The following is a 20,336-nucleotide window of genomic DNA, read 5'->3' on the forward strand; positions in this document are numbered from 1 at the left end:
AGAAGATCGGCATACCAATAGCGCTGCAAGTTAAAACGACATACAAACTACACACAAAGGTGGGGAGTGTGAATAGTGCACACAGAAAGAAGTGGGATGCTACCTCCCATGTTCATAAATTGAGATCCAATATTGTTTTTAAAGGGGTATCTCATGATTTTAATGTCCTCCTTTCAGTGGCGGCGCCAGGAATTTTTTCCGCAAAATTACTGCAAAAGGGTGAAATTTTTGTAATTTTGGGTTTTTATTGGGGGAAACAGGGGGTGGGGCAAGAGTTCCAACTGGGGGCATTTGCCCCCTCATGCCCATCCTCCCCCTTCCCGTGGCACCGCCACTGCCTCCTTTAAATGCATAGTTCAATAGATAACCATTAAGCTTAGTTCTAAAATGTCAGTTTGATTTGGACATTATATTTGCGATGCATAATTACATGTATTACAGCTCCACCCACCTACATATGCCACTGTGTTGTAATTGTGGCCTGTCGACAGCAAAAAAATACAAATTGGATGATATCTTTGTCAAACCACTGAACCTACAAAAAAGTTTTTGCATGCAAACCTTATGTAGTCCTAGACTTCTGATGGTATAAAAATCTTATCTTCTTTGGAGTAAGTTGGGGGATGAGAATGTGGATCAGGAAGTGCCCCTTTAAAGACAAATATCAAATGAGAAAATAATAAAATATTATTTGTTTTTAAATCAATTCCACATTTTTGACATCTTCTCTGGTACCTGTTAGAAATTCTGTGACACTCAAAAGATTGAGTAAAAAAAGAGTTGGAAAAAAGGGTTGGAAAACAGCTTGTTTATGTGCGCTTGTATCTACATTTAAACTGTGGAGGCTTACATATTATACATATACCGATTGTGGAGTCTGATCCCAACCTCCACTGTTGAGATAGCTTCAAAAACAGGTGTCTTTGATCCATAGAGAGGACTATAACACCTCCCCATTTTGTGATATGAAGATCTGCCAAAGTAAGTCAATCATGTATGGATATGTGTGTGTTACACACCACAGTTAACATGTGGGTGTGTGAAACTCCATCAGACAAGAGGGGTGTGTTTTTATTTTGCTTACCTCATGCCTCAGATCCAATTGTGCAAAGTCTCTGAGCTTCTCTTTCTCCAGCCTGGTTGGGACCTCCTTGATGTGATGGGTCTGCAGCTGAATGATCTGGGATAGAAGACTAAACATGGTCTGTGGAATAATCTGAAGCACCTGCAAGAATCACATCAAAAGCTTTCTGTAAATTATGTATCGGATATGAGTAGACAAGTTACATAATAATTTACCCAGCAAACACAAAAATGTTTTAATAATGTTATGAACATGCTATCTATAAGGGGTCGTCCATAATTTTCGCCATTTTAAGTTATGCACAAAGTGTGCGTAAGAGGGGGGGAGGGGGTAAAAAAATTTGGCATGTGTGCATAAGAAAAATGGCGATTTGTTTGAGCAATCAAAAAATATGAAAGTGTAAAATAATGGTATTTTCCCAACATTTTATTCATAGCTTAATATAATAACCTACATTGTAAGAAAATTTTTATGAAATTGTTTAACAAATTGTATGATACCAATAGTGATTTTATCTTAAATGTTTTATTTCGAGTCTATTATACACAGCGGTCCTATATATATACCTTTTGCTAAATTCAAGTCTTTCTTTCGTCAAACACGGTTTCAATTCTGGGTAAGTTTTCTGAGGCCCAGTCGTACATATATCACCTAAACAAAATTCGAGAACCTGTGCCCCTTCACGGGATTTTGATGCAAGGAAGGATGCACACTTTGATTTCGGATAGTTTGTTTGAAGTAATTATTTTTTATGTTTTATTATGTAGAAGTCTTTTAGATCAAGAAAGAACTGCCATGCATGCCATTAGGAATGAATGATGGTGTTAAACTTTATCCAAAAGTTTATCTGATATGGGGAAAGAAAATTGCAAGGAGACCTTCAAACCATTCCTACAGTTTAATCTTTATTTATATAGTGCACCAAAGTTGCATTGTATATACCAGCACTACTGTAAGGTATCCACAGAGTATTTGGATCAGTATTAGGCCCTATACTCATGGCAATTTTTTCGCCATTTTATTTGTGCATAACTCGAGGGGGGAGGGGGGTAAAAAGTTACGCACGCTTTGTGCGTAAGTGAAAATGGCGAAAATTATGGATGGCCCCTAAACACGTTTTGGTCTTGGCCAAAAAAGTTGTCAAAATGTTACTGCGAATTATCTTTGGCAAACAGTTTGTCAACAATCAATATATATAAATATGTTAGAATATTTTGCATCAAGTTTTCAAAAATGATGACTGAATGTTATTTAAACGCTTTGTTACCCTTTACATACCTGCCAACATTGTAAAAATAAAAATCTGTACAGGGTGCGCGCGACCCGGGGCGCGCGCTCACCCGTAACGGCGCATACTTGCCAACCTTTGGAACTTAGGTCGGTGTCTTAATTAGAGTGAAGTGAGAAGCGAAACAAAACTTTGGAAAAAAGAAGTTATAGACCCTAAATTACTTGTAATTCAAGGATGGAAAAAAAAAAAAAATTTCAAAGTTTTTGGCAAAGTTTTTGGCAACTTTAGAGAACCACTGGACCTATTCTGAAGTGCTAAGATCATTCACAGGTAATTTGAAAAAAAATTGAAAAAAAAATTATGAAAAAATTACAGTTTGTTATCCTTAATATGTAAACCATTCACTAGTGTTTACCTCTTCATGTATCAAATATTATAGATGCATTGGTTTTACATGCATTTATAATATGTGCTACATGAAGAGGTAAATATTGGTTAATGGTTTGCATATTAAAAATAACAAACTGTAATTTGTTCGTAATTTTTTCCAATTTTTTTAAAAATTATCTGTGATGAATGATCCTTATGATCCTAGCACTTCAGAATAGGTCCAGTGGTTCTCCAAAGTCGCCAAAAACTTTGAAAAAAAAATGTAAAAAAACAAACAAAAAAAACATTTTTTTTTTTTTGCATTTTCAAAAATCGGATTTTTCCGATTTTTGTGACCTTTGACCTCAAAAATCGGAACGAATCCGATTAAATCGGAACGGTTGGCAGGCATGCCTTTATATAACCCAACATTTAAACATATTTATAATGGTTTATATGAAAAAACACTGCAATAACATTTTAAAAAGTTGTCAAAATGTTACTGCAAATTATCTTTGGCAAACAGTTTGTCAACAATTAATATATAATATGATATGTTTCGCATCAAGTTTTGAAAAATGTTTCCTGATTGTTATTTAATCGCTTTTTTACCCATAACCCAACATTGAAACATTTCTATAATGGTTTATATGAAAAGACACTACAATAACATTTTAAAAAGGTTGTCAAAATGTTATTGCCAATTATCTTTGGCAAACAGTTTGTCAACAATTAATATATAATATGATATGTTTCGCATCAAGTTTTGAAAAATGTTTCCTGATTGTTATTTAATCGCTTTTTTACCCATAACCCAACATTGAAACATTTCTATAATGGTTTATATGAAAAAACACTGCAATAACATTTTAAAAAAGGTTGTCAAAATGTTATTGCCAATTATCTTTGGCAAAAAAGTTTGTCAACAATTAATATATTATATGTTAGAATGTTTTGCATCAGGTTTGCAAAAATGTTTCCTGAATGTTATTTCAATGCTTTTTTACCCTTTATATAACCCAACATTTAAACACTTTCTGTAATGCGTGTTGTGTTTGCTTGGTAAGAAGTATTTCAGGAATATTTTTGAGCATTCAAAAGTATCAATTAAACAAAATCATAAATGTTCAGTCCTTTATTTGGCTTCTTTGAGTCTGTATAATCAGCTTCATGTTGGGCTATTCCAGTTGACATCCTTACACCCCTATGGAAGACATGACCTTAATCTCCCACACAGGGGTGTAGATTTCAAATGGAGTCACCAAATCAGGTAACCCCATTTGAAATTCACACCCCCTGTGTGGAAGATTAAGGCCATCTCTTCCATAGAGGGTGTATGGATTTCAACTGGAATAGTCCAAATCACTGGAGAAAATTAAAACGTAAGGATAAAGGTTGTGCAATACAAATTATTATGTGTTATACAAATACCACATGGTTAGAAGTGAAATAGGGCTAACTGTTTTTCCCGAGGTACTGGCTATAAGCACCCTCTGGGTTCGGGGTGATAGGCCCATAAATAGCTGCCCTAATTCCCCGATATAACACATAGTATTTGTTTTATTATACCACACTTTAGATAGGTAAAACTGCTTAAATATCGCACAGGGAAATAGGCTAGGTCATTTGCGCTTGAATAATTGAAGTCAAGTCAACTTTCTAGCGACAATCGCTGCGCTAGCGATGACTGAAACTGAAACATGACTGAAACTGCAGTGCTGATTGCTGGCTAGTAGACTGAGACTAAGATCTTACCTTGCGTACATAGGCTACTAATTCTGTGGAGTAATACTGAGACACGCTGACGAGATCAGGACTATTGGCTTGGTTGATATATATCTAAGGTAGACTGAGACCAAGATCTTACCTTGCGTACATAGGCTACTAATTCTGTGGAGTATTGAGACACACTGACGAGATCAGGACTATTGCCTTGGTTGATATATATCTAAGGTAGACTGAGACCAAGATCTTACCTTGCGTACATAGGCTACTAATTCTGTGGAGTAATACTGAGACACGCTGACGAGATCAGGACTATTGGCTTGGTTGATTCGGATCAAGGGGAAATCTAGAGCAGATGCCATCTGTGTGTAGAAAATCATGGTAGGGCAATAATGTAAGGTTACAAAGATGATTATTTAACAGTTAGTTCCAAAGACAGAGAACCAGGGCATGTTACTTATACTGTACTCTATGATTAGACACTTACACATAAGATAAGTGGTTACGTCTTGCTCAGTAATCAAGCTGTTTAACATTGGTAAGGTGCTAAACGTGGGTTTGGCATACACTGTTAGACATGTGGATAATGAAAATTAAAGAGTTCATGGTAAGGCTTATAAAACTCAAACGTGCGTGTCCGCAGTTAGATAGTGAAAGTGACTTGTTACTGTTAATGTAGGTGTGTATGTGGGGTGATTTGGGTGTGGGGTTGTGTCCACAGTTAGATAGTGAAAGTGGTATGTCACTGTCCAAATTTGTCAATGGTCACATGTATGTGTTTGCCAGCAAACAAGGACACACACACGCATACCACATTCCAACCGCGGACCACTAGGCAATGGGGACCATCCTCGGTTTCTGGAGGTCTGCAAACAATCGCAAATGCATGTATAATGTATTTGCGAAATAAGTCCACTATCATTATATGAGACTAGATTTCGCGGTTCTCGGGTTGGGTGGTTCTCATAATAGGCCTATCTCTAATTACCAAACACCCGTTGCCCATATTCCTGCCCTGACCTTTTAAACTACTATGATATAGGCCTGCGTCTCTCAGTGATCAATATAACTGTAATGCTTTCCGATACCGCTTTTCGCCCGTCTGTACTCGCTTTACGCCCGTTGATACTCAGCGTACTGCGCTCTGCGAGCACGCGATAGTTCAGCGCTCACGCGATAGCGCCAGCGGACAGACAGACAAACTCTCTATAATTAGTATTAAGATTTCGCGGTTCTCGGGTTGGGTGGTTCTCATAATAGGCCTATCTCTAATTACCAAACACCCGTTACCCATATTCCTGCCCTGACCTTTTAAACTACTATGATATAGGCCTGCGTCTCTCAGTGATCAATATAACTGTAATGCTTTCCGATACCGCACTTTTCGCCCGTTGGTACTCCGCGCACACGTCCGTTGATACTCCGCGTACTCCTCTGCGAGCACGCGATAGCTCGAGCGCCGCGATAGCGAGCGGACAGACGGACAAACTCTCTATAATTAGTATTAAGATATAACGTCCGCAGTTGCTAGGTTAAATTCCATAACCATAAAAATACACAAACAAAATGGCAGAAAACATCCTTGGTATGTCGATTGAGTACGGATTTGGACGTCCACGTTTGCATAGTCCTAAACAGCATCCACGTTTGGAGGCGATTACACGTAGGGGTGGGTGTGTGTGGAGGTATGTGTCTGCAGTTAGATAGTGAAAGTGGTGTATCACTGTTCACATTTGTCATGGTTACATGTAGGTGTGTATGTGTGTGGGTTGTGTGTGGAATGTATGTTTTCTTTCTCACCTTGAGGAATGTGGCTCTTAATTTGATGGTCAGTGCTGGGTGTTGTTTAATACCTTGCTGCATGTACCGTGTATACCTAGATGAATAAAAAGTAAACACATAAAAATGCCAAAGATTAACTACTGAAGCAGTCGATGCCCCCAAATCTCAGCTAACATACACATGGGCTTTTATGTAGCAACATTTCATCAAGATCACAACACTGCTGTTTTTGGTGGATATCAGAATTAGTTGCATTGGAGCAGATCATATCTGTACTCTTATTGTGACTATCCAAACAGCACAGCAGTGGATTAGGACAGTCAAGGGTTAACACCCTACTCTTTTAGAAACTAACTGTAAACTACAGAACTTGAGAATTCTGTCTACAAGCATATATTCTATAGAAATAGGTAGAAGCTTATTATCCTCTTCAGCAATAGGATTATTGATTGGTTTAAACAGTGTTTGATGAGATACTTGTCGCACCTTATTAAGATACCTGTGAATACGACCTTCACATACATTTTACACTGTAACTCAGAATGCCAGTTGCCAAGTTTACGGCTCATTCACAGTGTCCACTCACATATACTTGTAGATAGAATTCTCACGGTATACAGGTATGGCTCCTGTACTCAGTATCAACTTACGTATCAATAAGCTCCCATGCATAGGACAAATCCCCCACAATCTGCATAGTAATGAGGACTTCTTCTTTGATGTTGATAGTTCTTATCATCTGATGGAGAAACTTGCGAGTCTCTAACAAGAACTGCTTCACTTGAAGATTGGATTCTAACTGATGGAATTCTTGTACCTTAAAAGGAATGAAGAGAACAACAATAAATTCAAAACTTGAACATCAATTTTAAAGACATCAGAAAATAGAGCACCACCATTACTCTAATAATTAGCAGCATGTGTCTTTTATAGGAAACAAAATCCTGCAAATTGTTGGCGAAAAATTTAAGAATACACATAGGTGCAAAACACCATCCCTCCCCCCCCCCCACACACAACACACATCTTGGTGCACCCCTGCATGTGTTTGCCGGCAAATGAGTTTTTTTTCCCGCAATTTTCTGCGCTTAAATGAATTGAAACTTTCAGCGATTTGTTTATTATTATTAATTAGCAGCATGTGTCTTTTATAGGAAACAAAAGCCTGCAAATTGATGGCGAAAAATTTAAGAATACACATAGGTGCAAAACACCCTCCCCCCCCCACACACACAACACACATCTTGGTGCACCCCTGCATGTGTTTGCCGGCAAATGAGTTTTTTTTCCCGCAATTTTCTGCGCTTAAATGAATTGAAACTTTCAGCGATTTGTTTATTATCAGTAATTTTAGTGCTTTCATCAGTCATGAAAAAGTCAGGTGCTAAATTTTTTATTATGTCCTAGTAGATTATTTAGTGTTTGCCACATTTTTCAAGTATCACTTTTATTATTTTGTAATGCAGTTCTTTTTACTTGTCCTGAGAAGTATATTTAGATATACCTATATTTGTGACCATCCAGCACAACTGAGCCCTGAAGTCGCCAATCATCATTTTTGAGATATTCAACCAAAATATTCTGCTTGAAATTAGCTTTAAAATGATGTATATCATGTCTATAGTACTTGACATTTAAGTAGTGAAAAATCAATAAAACAGTCAATAAATCCTTTGTTTCCTATTGTTCATTGTTAAGTTCAATGGAGCATATCTCAATAGTGGCACTGGCGACATCTGGGCTCAGTTGTGGTGGATGGTCACATTTAGTATAATTATTTTTATTATCAGGAGTTGGTTTTAAAGTATATGTTTTATATAGCTTATCTTTCGATTTAAATGATTTTATAAGTCCTTTAGTTACCCAAGGTTTTTTTAGAAGTATTACATTTACATGTCGGCAAACACATACGCACACATCCAGTTTAATTCTTAGACCTGGGCTGAAATCCCTGGACCTTACAAAACTAAGGTACCAATTAATTACTGGACTCCCCGAACTGGACCAGTCTGCAAAGTAAGCAAAATAAAGAGGCCCAAGCAGGTTGGCTAGTAGTATAGGCTGTTGTTGTTGTTGCTATTACTGCTGATGTTGATGATGTTAAAAAGCCAGGAAAAGCCCAATAGTGCTCAGAGTCTACTAAATTAAAGGGATGCCAACCGATATAACAGGACAGGGATATGAGAAGATATGTGTGACATACCTCTTCTAAAGCTTGTATGAGTTGCACCATTTTCCTTCCTGCTGATGTAGAGTCATCATAATCCAAGGATGAAATCTGTTTTGCCATTTCACTGAACCACGCTTGAAGGTTATCTAATAACAAATCAATCAAGATTTGAATCAATTGTAATACACCACACAAATTAGATGTCAACAACATCAGAGTAAATAAAATTTTCGGAAGTCTTATCCAAAATAATAGTTTATGTAGATAATGTCTGTCAATGAAAAGCAAGACTTCTCTGTATTTCATAATCTTGTTTAACATAGAATAGATATGGGAGTGCCATTTTTTCAGATGGAAATTATGTAATAAACTCTGAAGTACACTCTGGACAATTATTGTCCCTCAAACCTCCTTAAATATAAGCACAGAAAGTAAATTTCTACTAATGCAAGCTTGGAGTAGGTCAGCTTAGCAGCAGACATGCAACCTTGTACTCACCATTCCTAGCTACTCTTGTCAGTGGTTTTGTCCCAGAGAATACTTCCGATAACTCCTGCATCCTCTCCACACCTTCTGTCTTGTAATATTCCCATTTGTCTTGTTTCTCTGCCAACATTTTCTTGAACATCTGACAATACAAACAATATCAACTTGATTAGAAATACACAATTTGAAAGGAGATGATCCTGGTGGTGATGATTATCATCTACAATCCCACGCGAAATGCTTGGGACAGTTTGTTTATTTTACGCATCCCCGCTCCCCTTATTCAATGTTGAATGCTGAAAAATAGTAAAAAGTGTCTGCTCCAACATTGTTTCCAGGGGAGAATGCGGGAGCAAGCAAGTACATAACATGAGCTATGAAGCGTATCATGTATTTTCAGCCTTATGTTCAATTCACAGGAATTTGATCTATAAAACATCATTAGTCCCAACGATTTTCGCACAAGATTGTAGATATACATAAAGACTGTTTAGGGTTCTACACCTATATAGAGCTGTCTCCAGGTATTGCTAAATGGTTTAATATTAATATGGTATGTTTTGGGCCCTGACGCCAATGTTTCACAGCCAAGCAAAGTCTGACATTGTTTTAAAGCCAGACATTATACAAATTCAAGAAAGTTGGCATCGCTTGGGTAAGAGAAAGTAAAAAAATTTTCACTGGAGTTGAATTAACATGTCTCTCACTAATGAAGAGCTCTCACATTTGACCAAGGAGCTGGCATGATAATTGTTGCTCTGGAAACAATAACAAACTTCACTGGAAAAACAAACAAACAAAACCCTATCATTTGTGATGGGAGAGTTTTTAATTCATTCAACTAACCTCTTTGAGTTTAAACTCCAGCTGGGCTGTGTCTAGTAGAAGCTCAAACAGTCGCTGGGGGTTGTTTTTAGATTACTAACCTCTTTGAGTTTAAACTCCAGCTGGGCTGTGTCTAGTAGAAGCTCAAACAGTCGTTGTGGGTTGTATTTAGACTCAGTTACCAGGGTCTCCCGTATTTGTCTTACACGCTTGTTTGCATCCCATGCTATAAAACAACAAACAAACCAGTAAACAACTTAATTGAAACCAGATTATGTACAGTCTATGTATTGAAATAAAAAATGACATTTAACAGAATTAAATTTTTGTCTGCAGTGCCTGACTGGGTTTGTGTGTGGTGTGTGGGGGTGCTTATGTGTTTGCCGTCAAAGGCGAATGTTTTTATGAAACTTGACATTTCAAATGTGGATGTTACTGCAACTGGGGACTCTCCCTGTTTAGCTTAGATGTGTAATTGACTGCATTTGAGAGCCGTCCCCTATTGTTGATATAAAAATCAGTCCCTGGTTTAATAGGTTAAAATCCAACAAAATTGTGTATAATTTAGGTAAAACAGGGTCAGAAAATTGGGCGCAGAAATTTTGTAAAAAAAACACGATCCTGTTTGCCGGTCTAGTACAGGGTCCTCGTTTGCCTATTAACATGTGGGTGGGTGGGTGTGTGATATCAATTTGATGTCACTTATCTGTATGTGACCAATCACCATGTTTCAGTGACATCAATCTTTATTTGATATGTATGCCTATTAGTTTCAACTTTCTACAATCAATCAAGCAATCAAGTAAGCAAGCAAGCAAGCAATTAATATAGACAACTTACGTCCTCCGGCTGTGTGCAGCATAAGCCAGTGTATTGTGACGTTACATTCTCGTAAACAGTTCAACAGTTTGGGGATATTGTCTAACACATATTCCTCTGTAAGAGTACCCTCTGTTAGATAGCGCTGTGTCAGCTGGCGTAGCTGGTCAATCTTACGACTATGCTTGGCAGCCTGTAATGGTTTGGGTTAAATACATCTAATTTGAACTGTACTGGTCCTTAACCCCCTGAGCACTACCTGCTGATCTAACATGGCATCTGCTTGGTCAATTTCATGATGTCTTCATTTTAATCACCAATTAGAATGGAGCTTTGCAAATAATTCACCCCAATTTTTTTATGTGGTGAAATTATTCTAACAATGTTGCTGAGTGGTCCAATTGATAATGAAAACTTCTTTTTGACCAATTGGCAGGTAGTTCTCATGGGGTTAATAATCTTAGATAATAGAACCAAATTTGCTTGAACTTTCGATCAACAATTGATGTTCAGGCGACCCTTATTATTTATGAAATATGTGATGCGATCAAGCAAAATCAGTCGGAACTCGGAAATATTAATTTTTCATTTGTTTATAGGATAGTAAAAAGCATTTACAAATCTGGATTTTGCAGAAAACACCATTCAAATTGATCAACCAGTTCCAAAGATATAAGCAATTAAAGAGTTTCCAAAACAGCAGGAAACAAAAGGAAATATTTCCTTTGTATGCCTATATCTCAAAATCAATATTTCCGAGTTCCGACTGATTATGCTTGATCGCATCACATATTAATTAACTGACTAATGTTTTTTTGTGATAACATTTCATCTTTGCTTGTAATGCATTGACCGATAAAATATTACCATTAATTCTGATTAATTACTTGATAGTTCATTAGTTCAAACAAATTTGGCTGCTGTGCCTAATTGAAGCGGGAAAAATGGTACAAATATCCCCATTATCACTGCAGAAGAATTCGACGACAATTAGGTCTTTAGTCAATGACATTTAATGGATTTAAAGCTAAAAACGCGTCTTCCTTTCAACATGCATCTGCCCAAGACATCGATTAATCATGTTGCATAATCAGTTATATATATTCAATTCCAAATATTATTGAATAAATAGTTTTATTTGAAAAGTATTTAAAATTATATTTTAAATTGTGACGAAATGTTTTGAAGGTTGATGGTTTGTTATAGAGCACATTAATAATATGGCAGTTTCGTAAAATAAAGTGTTATATTTGTGTATATTCTCAGTTCTGTGAACCTGTTATATCACTGACCAATCGCCGCCGCAAAATCAGACGGCTTGAGGAAGCATCAAGGATAGGATGTGAAATGTCGCCAGTCACAAATAGTAAGTCCAGTTGACTAGATTTTAATTATCAACTTGATAAAATAAAGTGTTGTATACTTACAAGTTCTTTGACATTGTTAAGGTCCAGTGTGTTATTAAGGGCTGTGCGGGCTGCTTTGTAGTTTTCCCAGCTATCCTAAGTTGATTATAACACCCATGTATATACTAACAACCTGAATAAATGGAAATTGAGAAGTCACAAATCTGAATATCAGGCACGGTCTAGTCAACATGCACACTTTAACTTGAGCCAAAATATGCCTCTTTAAAAAATTCTGTTGTTTTCTTCAAAATATAACTTAAGGGTTTTTACGTCGTAACTAAACCTATCGATCAAATTTTTTAAAATTGACATATTTTGTACATTAATATGTGTAGATAATAAATCGGGAGAAAAAACAGGGGGTACCGGACCTCACTTTTGAGCTACAGCCGTTTTAAAAGAGGTGTACATTTCCAAAAATCTCTGTACACTTCAATGGCAAAATCAGCAATTTGCCCAAAATATACCACCTTTTGCGTTGTATAAAAAAATTGTTGAGATTTTTTAAATTTTATATATGTTATGAAAAAGAAAAAGCTCTATAAATTCGCGCAAAAAAAATTGGGGGTGCGGGACCTTGTTTTCGCGTAAATTGGCCAAATTAGGTCAAAAATGCAACCATGCGTAGTTAATTGCGTACATGGATATTCTGATGTCGGATCAGCGTTCATTTACGCATATGGCCACAAAAAAGGAATTGTCTGTTTACGCAGGGAAGTTTTCACTGTAAAAAAAAGTTACCTAAGAAGTGTCTATAATTAATAGGAACAACTATATTAATGATTTCGACTATAAAAGGTATTTTGGTCATAAACAGGTGTAAGAAAGACAAAGACATTGGACCAAAGAGTTATCAAGTTAAACAAAGTGAGGAATTCTCAGCTTTCACCATGTTCACCTGACTCGAATGACCAAAAAGAGGATTTATTAAACATGTTAAAGCGAAGCGTTTGACACCATGGGCGGAAGTGTTTGACTATAATAGGCCTATTATTATAGGCATAGGCCTACTTAGCATGCTTAGTGCCGTTTACCATGTTTACCGAGAGGAAAACTTTTTGGCCACAAAAACTATACGCCTACGGAATTCTCCCGAGGTGGATTCATATCATCAATAGCAGTTCAATTAAATCAAAGTTAAAGACTGGGTTGCCTATAATAGCTGTAGAAAAACGTTTGTTGAAACTGAATAGTTTTTGATGGTGTTGTCTATATCGCATTCATTATGAATTCAGTGCACGTAGTAGGCCTAGATCTTTACCCAATAACACAAAATGCTTTAAACATTTAAATGTTGGATTATGTTGGGCCTTTTGAGCATCTCCTCATTCAAATTTTTGTGTCTTTTATATATATTTTGTATGTTGATTTGAATGAAATAAAATGATGATGTATGTATGTATGTATGTATATGTAACTTTTAACGTTGCCGTGTAGTGCGTTTCATTATGAAATGTTCTACAAACGTATATCCTTTAATAGGCCTATAATATGGTGGTTACCCAACATTTAGGCAAAGATATTATTAAAACGAATTAACCAATTTAACCAACACTTTCGTTTAGGCCTAATGTTTAAAAAAAAACCTTGATTCTGTATTTGTTGGGTAGGCCTATAACTTCCTACCATCTATTGGACCCTTCGTAAGCCTACTTTGGGGGAGGGGTCCAGGTCCGTTATCAGTGGAAGCACACTGGCAAGATTTGGTTTGTACATGTTGTATTTAATATATTAGAAGTGGCCACCTTTTTTGCGCTCAGCAAACATTGTTTTCTTTATTTTGTGGCCCTAGCTATCGCCGCCATTCGCCGGTGCGCAAAAATAGCTTTGACACGCAACACACGCATCGTTCTCTGTGATGTCTGCAACGCAACGCCGAACACGACGCGGAGCACGCACACGTTGAAAACAGTCGCAATAGTCAAGTTGAATCGTTGACGACGGAAAACCCTTAACCATGACTCACCCAGTTGTCAGGGAAGTGTTTATCCACAATTTCTCTCATCTTAGCTTGTTGTGTATGTAGAGTGTCAGGTGAGAAGTATAAGATGATGTATAACATAGATGCCTGCGTTGCTAGGGCTGTGCTACGATGCTCTGGTAATGGGTATGCTGAGATCTGTACAACAAAATCAATCGATCAATCAATCAATCAATCAATCAATCAATCAACAAACAAACAAATACAATTATGTCACTTCCACACAAGTTTGTAAGATTTATATTGGACAGACCAAAAACATGCAACAAGCTAAAACTCATACGCTTTTATCAGCCTCTCCTTTGTGTGTGGAAGCCCATTCCAGAGGGTAATACCAACATGCCTCCCCCTCTGTGCCGAGTAAGATTTATATAACAGCCTGTCCTTTGCCCCACTCACCTGGTTGTAAATATCATCAGATCTGAGTCGACCAATGATCATCTCTATGAATGTAGAACTAATTGGAATGCGCCTGAAAGAAAAAAAATAACACAAATCTGCATTTACGGAATTTCTTCTGATATTTTTAGAACAAATACACTTCTGTACAACCATTACAACAAAGGAGTAACATTTAGGGATTCGATCAGGTTTCCCTGTTGTTCATCACCGATTCAAACATGTTTCACCGTTGTTCATCACCAATTCAATCATGTTTCGCCGTTGTTCATCACCGATTAACAACTTGCGTCCGGCGCGTCTGCATGGTTTACTTCGCTCTGGCATCTAAAGCTGCCCTCGCGGAGTAAACCACGCAGATGACGCTGAGGCATCGTTGTTAATTGGTGATGAACAACGGTGAACATGATTGAATCCCTTTCAACAACGAAAATAAGCTAAAGATCGTCTAATTCACATGATTCTTTCATTCTTTGTCATTGCCACTCAACCTTACAAGAAGATCGGTGATTTCTCTGTTGATATCAGCAATAAAAGTTAAGAATAAATCAGTTGTTTAGCTGCTACCTCCAACATATTAGAGAGTGTAAGTATAAGTTCCAGGCATGACGGGCTCACATGTAACGCGCTCCCGCATAACATGTACGCGTAACCCTGCATTCACATAAACGCTACTGGACTATGGATTCATCACTGATTCATCACTGATTCACAAATCAAATCAAATCCTTCCTATACAAAGGCATAGGAAGAGTTGTTGAGTATTGAATTATAAAATAGGGAACACTAATTTACTGGCTTACAAGGCTCAAAATAGTCATCTTCTATACAAAACAGTGATACTATTCTGGAACTGGAATGGGTCATTCCAGTTGAAATCCATACACCCCCTATAGAAGACATGACCATAATCTTCCACACAGGGAGTGTGCATTTCAAATGGGGTTACCTGAATGCATGATTCCATTTGAAATCTACACTGCCTATGTGGGAGATTAAGGTCATGTCTTCTATAGGGAGTGTATGGATTTCAAATGACACGACATCAACTGTGCAATTCAATGCCAGATCATTTACATTTTTTGACTCATTGCAAGTAAATACAAAGTACTGTGATTTCATTTAGATTTATAATCATATTCCATGCTTACAAATGTGTGATTTAAAGGGGTGGAGGAAAGTCAAAAGATTATGTTAATTACATAAATATAGTAAATAATCCATGTAGACAGAATCTGACTGTAAAAACTTACTTGAAATAATTTTCTGGATAGTTGACAGGCTTCTTGGCGCCTGGGTTAGAGTTAAAGCCACTGCTACGTAATAACTTGCACACATCATCCATGTTGGAATCTACTGAAGCTTTAGCAGCACTGAAAATAAAAATAAACCAGAATTAATATGATGTCATCATGTCTGTGAGATAGTTGACAGGCTTCTTGGCACATAGCTTAGCGTAAGCAGAAATTCTCACACAATTTTGGTTGTTAATTGCTTATGTGTGACATGATCTGCTCCATGGGGCCCAAAGGAGGCATTTTTGAAAATTGAGTTACTATAATTACTACCTTATACAAACATAAGGCTATCAAATACTGAATGCACCAAAGGTCTATCATACTTGGTTCTAAAGTTATGAAGTTTTGTGATGTCTATTTTCTTATGTATTTTATTCTTTTTAATCCATATTTTTGTCTTTATCTCAATTTCAAATTTGCCGCCTTTGGCCCCCCTGGACCAGACTATGTCACATATTAAATAAGTTCCAGGCATGAGAATGATTATCCATGAAAAAACCTGAAAAGAGTGAAAAAGCCTGTAAAATTAGGCTAAAAAGGTCCAATATGGGCTGAAATTAAAAGAAAGTGCGGAAATTTGGACAAAAAACCCCCTGAATTCAGGGTTAAACCTGAAAATTCTCATGCCTGTAAGTTCATATGAAAGATATTACACCCAAAGAGTACCAACTCTGCCATGTTTCTGTGTCGCTCATGGAGGGCTAAATAGTGTACCTTTGAAATATTTCGCCATGCACCTGGTAAACTTCAATCAAAAGAATGTGTTTGTTTATGTTAAGTGCTATGCGTGCAAACCATTGTAATGCTCAAGTGTAAAGACACAGCTTATCGTTCAATTTCAGCTTTGCCGATAAATGCCACAGGTACACTATTTTGGACCCTTGTGTAACAAACCAAGATGGTAGAGTAACCATAGCATTGTGCACAGGGTAATTCTATTTAAAAGCTTGCAAAGATTTTAAGATAAAATGCGGAATGGGTTTTCGACCTCATTTTTTACCCCCCCCCCCCTCCCCCACTGAAACTTTAGTTTAGATGTGACACGATCTGGTCCATGAGGGCCAAAGGCGGCAAATTTGAAATTGAGATAAATGCAAAAATATGGAGTCAAAAACAATAAAATACATAAGAAATTTGACATCACAAAACTTCATAACTTTTGAACCAGGTATGCTAGACCTTTGGTGTTTTCAGTATATGATATCGTAATGTTTGTACATGGTAATCGTGATAGTAACTCAATTTTCAAAAATACCTCCTTTGGCCCTATGGAGCAGATCATGTCACAAATAAGCTTTCGATGTTCAAAACTTACATTTTCATACACATAATGAAATATTTATGACAATTTAAAGTGTTGTTCACACAATTATTTCAAACCTTTGTTGCAAAACATATTTTTGTCAACATTTTTGTATTGAAAAAAAATTGGTAGAAAAAATAAGCACCGCAAAACAGGTGTGTATGGCAGCTAGCCTAAGTTTATTTATTACTCACCTATATCTGTGGTAAGACACCAGCATTCTCTCCCTGATAAGTCCTGGTATTCTCATATCCACAACCAACAGCATCACACCATACAAATATATGGCTTCACACTGTAGAAACATACAACACAATATGAATATGTGTTAACTTATTGCTGGAACGTTGGAGGGGGATTGGGGGAACAAAGTGTATTTCAAGGGGGGATTTTAACAAATTTTGCGCAAAATGCAGCAAAAATTAGAAACTTTCATAATTTTGGGTTTTTAAAAGGGGGAAACTGGGGAGGCAAGATTTCAGACAGGATGGTTCCCAATCCCCCAATCTTCTACTCAGGTACTCAGTACAAATGACCATACGGGGCCGCAAACATGGGTAGCATTTTCGGCCTTTTGGTATATCAATGACTGCTTTTCTAAGCCAGTTTTGGTATATTGGACGGGTCCTTTTTTCAAAATTTCTCAATTTTTTCAGAAAATAGCCCAATTTTGCCTCAATCTAGCCAAAAATTTTCTAATTTTCCTAACATTTTTGGGAAAATTTGTAAAAACTAAGACAATTTGGGTTAAATTTGGCCAAAAATTTTGACTTTTGGTATATCGATGGGTCCAAATTTCTCAAAAATTGGTATATTGATGGGTCCGCCTTAAAATTCTCAGTGGCACATCCCTACCAAAACCAAACTTGACTGCCCCCAGGGGAACCCATCCATCATGTACATGCATGCAGTCTCAATAGAAAGCCTACTTACCAATAGTTGTTTACCATCTTCATTGATGATGACTGTTTCTAATGTCTGCTGGATGAACACACCTTCTTCTAATTCTTCTAGAAACCTGAAAGTAAAAGGCATAATTGAGGGTGTTAGTTCTAAAAGGGGGTTAAGTCACGCTGAGTGCAATTTCACATAAATGGCAAAGAAGGTTGTTATTCCATGTAGTTTCAATGCAAGGAGGTGGTTTTGTCCATGCAATATTTCAATGCTCTACAACATTGATGAAACTTACACATATGGTGCAGATAAACCTCTTGAAGCAGAAACTGACAATAGCTCCATTTTCATGATTTTGACTTTTAAGTCACAAAAGCTTTAAAGCTCTAAAGGAGAGTTTAAAACCCCCTTTAGAGCTAGCATACTCAATTCAAGTTCACATGTTATAGTGTGGGATGGTCTTGGAAACTGTTAAATGTGCATTATGTCAATTTTACAATTGAGTTTGGGCTCATAAAAATTTAGGGTTTTTAAATTTTCAGACCTAAGAGCCTTTGAAAGTTTGGGCTAATTTCTAACAATGGGCTATAAAAATCCATACAACCCTAGGGAAGACATTGCCCTAATCTCCCATACAGGGGGTGTAGATCTCGGTGGTCACCAATTCAAGTAACCCTATTTGAAATGCAATTTCAAATGGGGTTACTTGAACGTGCCTCCCTCCATCAATTTGAAAATTTAGAAAATCCTATAGGAAAATTACAGAAACATGGCTTGTCTGCCCCCCCCTCGTCATGGTTGATGCCCCCCCCATAGGATGACTCATAACTTGCACTAAGCACTACACATAGGCCTTTGCTTTATTGGAAGGACATTGTTCATACAACATCAAAGGGTCAGTTATACATCTATTTAAAGTACATGTATTGTCTCATACTGAATGGTAAAATTAATTGTCTATTTTGGCAAAATTACAGATTATGCACTGCCAAGAGAGAAAAAAATGCATCCTTTTTTCATTTTTTCTAGGGTGTAGATTTTTTTTGGAAGTATTTGAGAGATGATTTTTCCTTAAAACCAAATAAGTGACAATGCTATTTTTAGCCTTCATTTATAATGCACCCTTCCTATTGCGATAGCAGTTATCAATTTAAAACCTGGAAGTGTGCATTTAATATTATTCAGATTATTTTGCAATCTAGAAATAAACCACGACCAGTATTGTCTGACATGTCTTACATATGGTATGTAATTTTTTTTTCTAAATTGACCCACAAAACCTCTTCTTTATAAGCCTTGAAAGGGCAACAAAACTTTTTTAGGCCTAATATTACCCCCTGGGCACTACCTGCCGATCTAACATTGTCTCTGATTGGGTAATTACATGATATCTTCACTTAATTCACCAATCAGAATGGAGTTTTGCAAATAATTCACCCCAATTTTTTGTGTTGTGAAATTATTCTAACAATGTTGCTGATTGGTCCAATTGATAATGAAAACTTCTTTTTGGCCAATCGGCAGGTAGTTCTAATGGGGCATGAGTCTTAGCTGTGATGCAATACCAACCTGTTGAAGTCAGTGATGTATTTGTGAATACTCTCAAAGGCTAGGTAGAATCGTCTCAAGATATCTATATGGTTATCACGGAATACTTCATCCAAGTCTTGTAGCTCCTGTCATGGGGATTGACAAAAATAAAAGTTAAAAGTCTAGATTATGGGCTCAAGTTTTGAAAACTGCATTCGTAAATATGACCTTCACCCAATGACGTAGATAAACATAGATCGCTGAGCTCGAGCTAGTACTTTGCCGTTTCATTGAAAATCACACACTGAGCAACCCGTTACGAAATGCAGGGACCTAACAAAAACAAATACTATTAAAATGGTAACTGAATTTACTTTAGCATGTACAGATTAATAAATTTAAATGAATTACATTTTTTAGCACATTCAATTTTACTGTCTACCATTGTTTTATCATAATTTGCTGGCAATCACACTCCTAAGCATATTTCATTCATCCCGTTGCCCAATCATCCAGACTACTATTGCGAATAAAGCTGAAAATATCGCAAAGTAGTCTACATGATCGGGCAACACTGACGACACCTACATTGTACTAGATTTAGAGGATGTGCATGCATTCCTTTAATTTAGCAATACATGTAATTACATAAGATGAGAATGTCCTAGGAAATTGAATGTGTTTATTTCATAACAGGTAATTCAGGGTTTGATTTATAACAAACTGGCAACAAGCAATCTTGAGCAGTTTTAGGACTACTTTATACAAGTGGCCTTAAATATAATCATTAACTTTACTTACCGGCCTTGAATCAATCTTATGATCATAGTAATCCGAAGCTTTGAAATAAGTGAAATCAAACAGAATATCACCATACTTCATTTGGTCATGTTTGGACTCAAGTTTGAAGACTGGCGGTATGAAATCAGACAGACGTAAGAGTTCTGCTATTATTATGCGTTTCCACGTGACACAAGCTTTAATAGCGTCTGCCCACATATGTTGTTCTCTGCCAGGAAGTCGGCCATTAT

At 36.9% G+C, this 20,336-nt stretch overlaps 1 protein-coding gene across 1 annotated transcript in view; it reads right to left on the minus strand.

Annotated features, from left to right (window-relative positions):
- Nucleotides 1-20,336, minus strand: part of LOC140165690 (WASH complex subunit 5-like) — a 61,122-nt gene extending 40,786 nt beyond the window's left edge. The window contains 18 exon segments of the mRNA XM_072188996.1: nt 1,085-1,225; nt 4,661-4,771; nt 6,210-6,285; nt 6,842-7,008; nt 8,395-8,507; nt 8,860-8,989; nt 9,774-9,898; nt 10,513-10,684; nt 11,919-11,994; nt 11,996-12,030; nt 13,867-14,019; nt 14,281-14,353; nt 15,534-15,653; nt 17,076-17,176; nt 17,815-17,899; nt 19,345-19,451; nt 20,107-20,259; nt 20,262-20,336. Coding sequence (XP_072045097.1) covers nt 1,085-1,225; nt 4,661-4,771; nt 6,210-6,285; nt 6,842-7,008; nt 8,395-8,507; nt 8,860-8,989; nt 9,774-9,898; nt 10,513-10,684; nt 11,919-11,994; nt 11,996-12,030; nt 13,867-14,019; nt 14,281-14,353; nt 15,534-15,653; nt 17,076-17,176; nt 17,815-17,899; nt 19,345-19,451; nt 20,107-20,259; nt 20,262-20,333 — 2,010 coding nt within the window. The 5' untranslated portion in view covers nt 20,334-20,336.

Source organism: Amphiura filiformis, chromosome 12 (genome assembly GCF_039555335.1).
Source record: "Amphiura filiformis chromosome 12, Afil_fr2py, whole genome shotgun sequence".
Taxonomy (NCBI): domain Eukaryota; kingdom Metazoa; phylum Echinodermata; class Ophiuroidea; order Amphilepidida; family Amphiuridae; genus Amphiura; species Amphiura filiformis.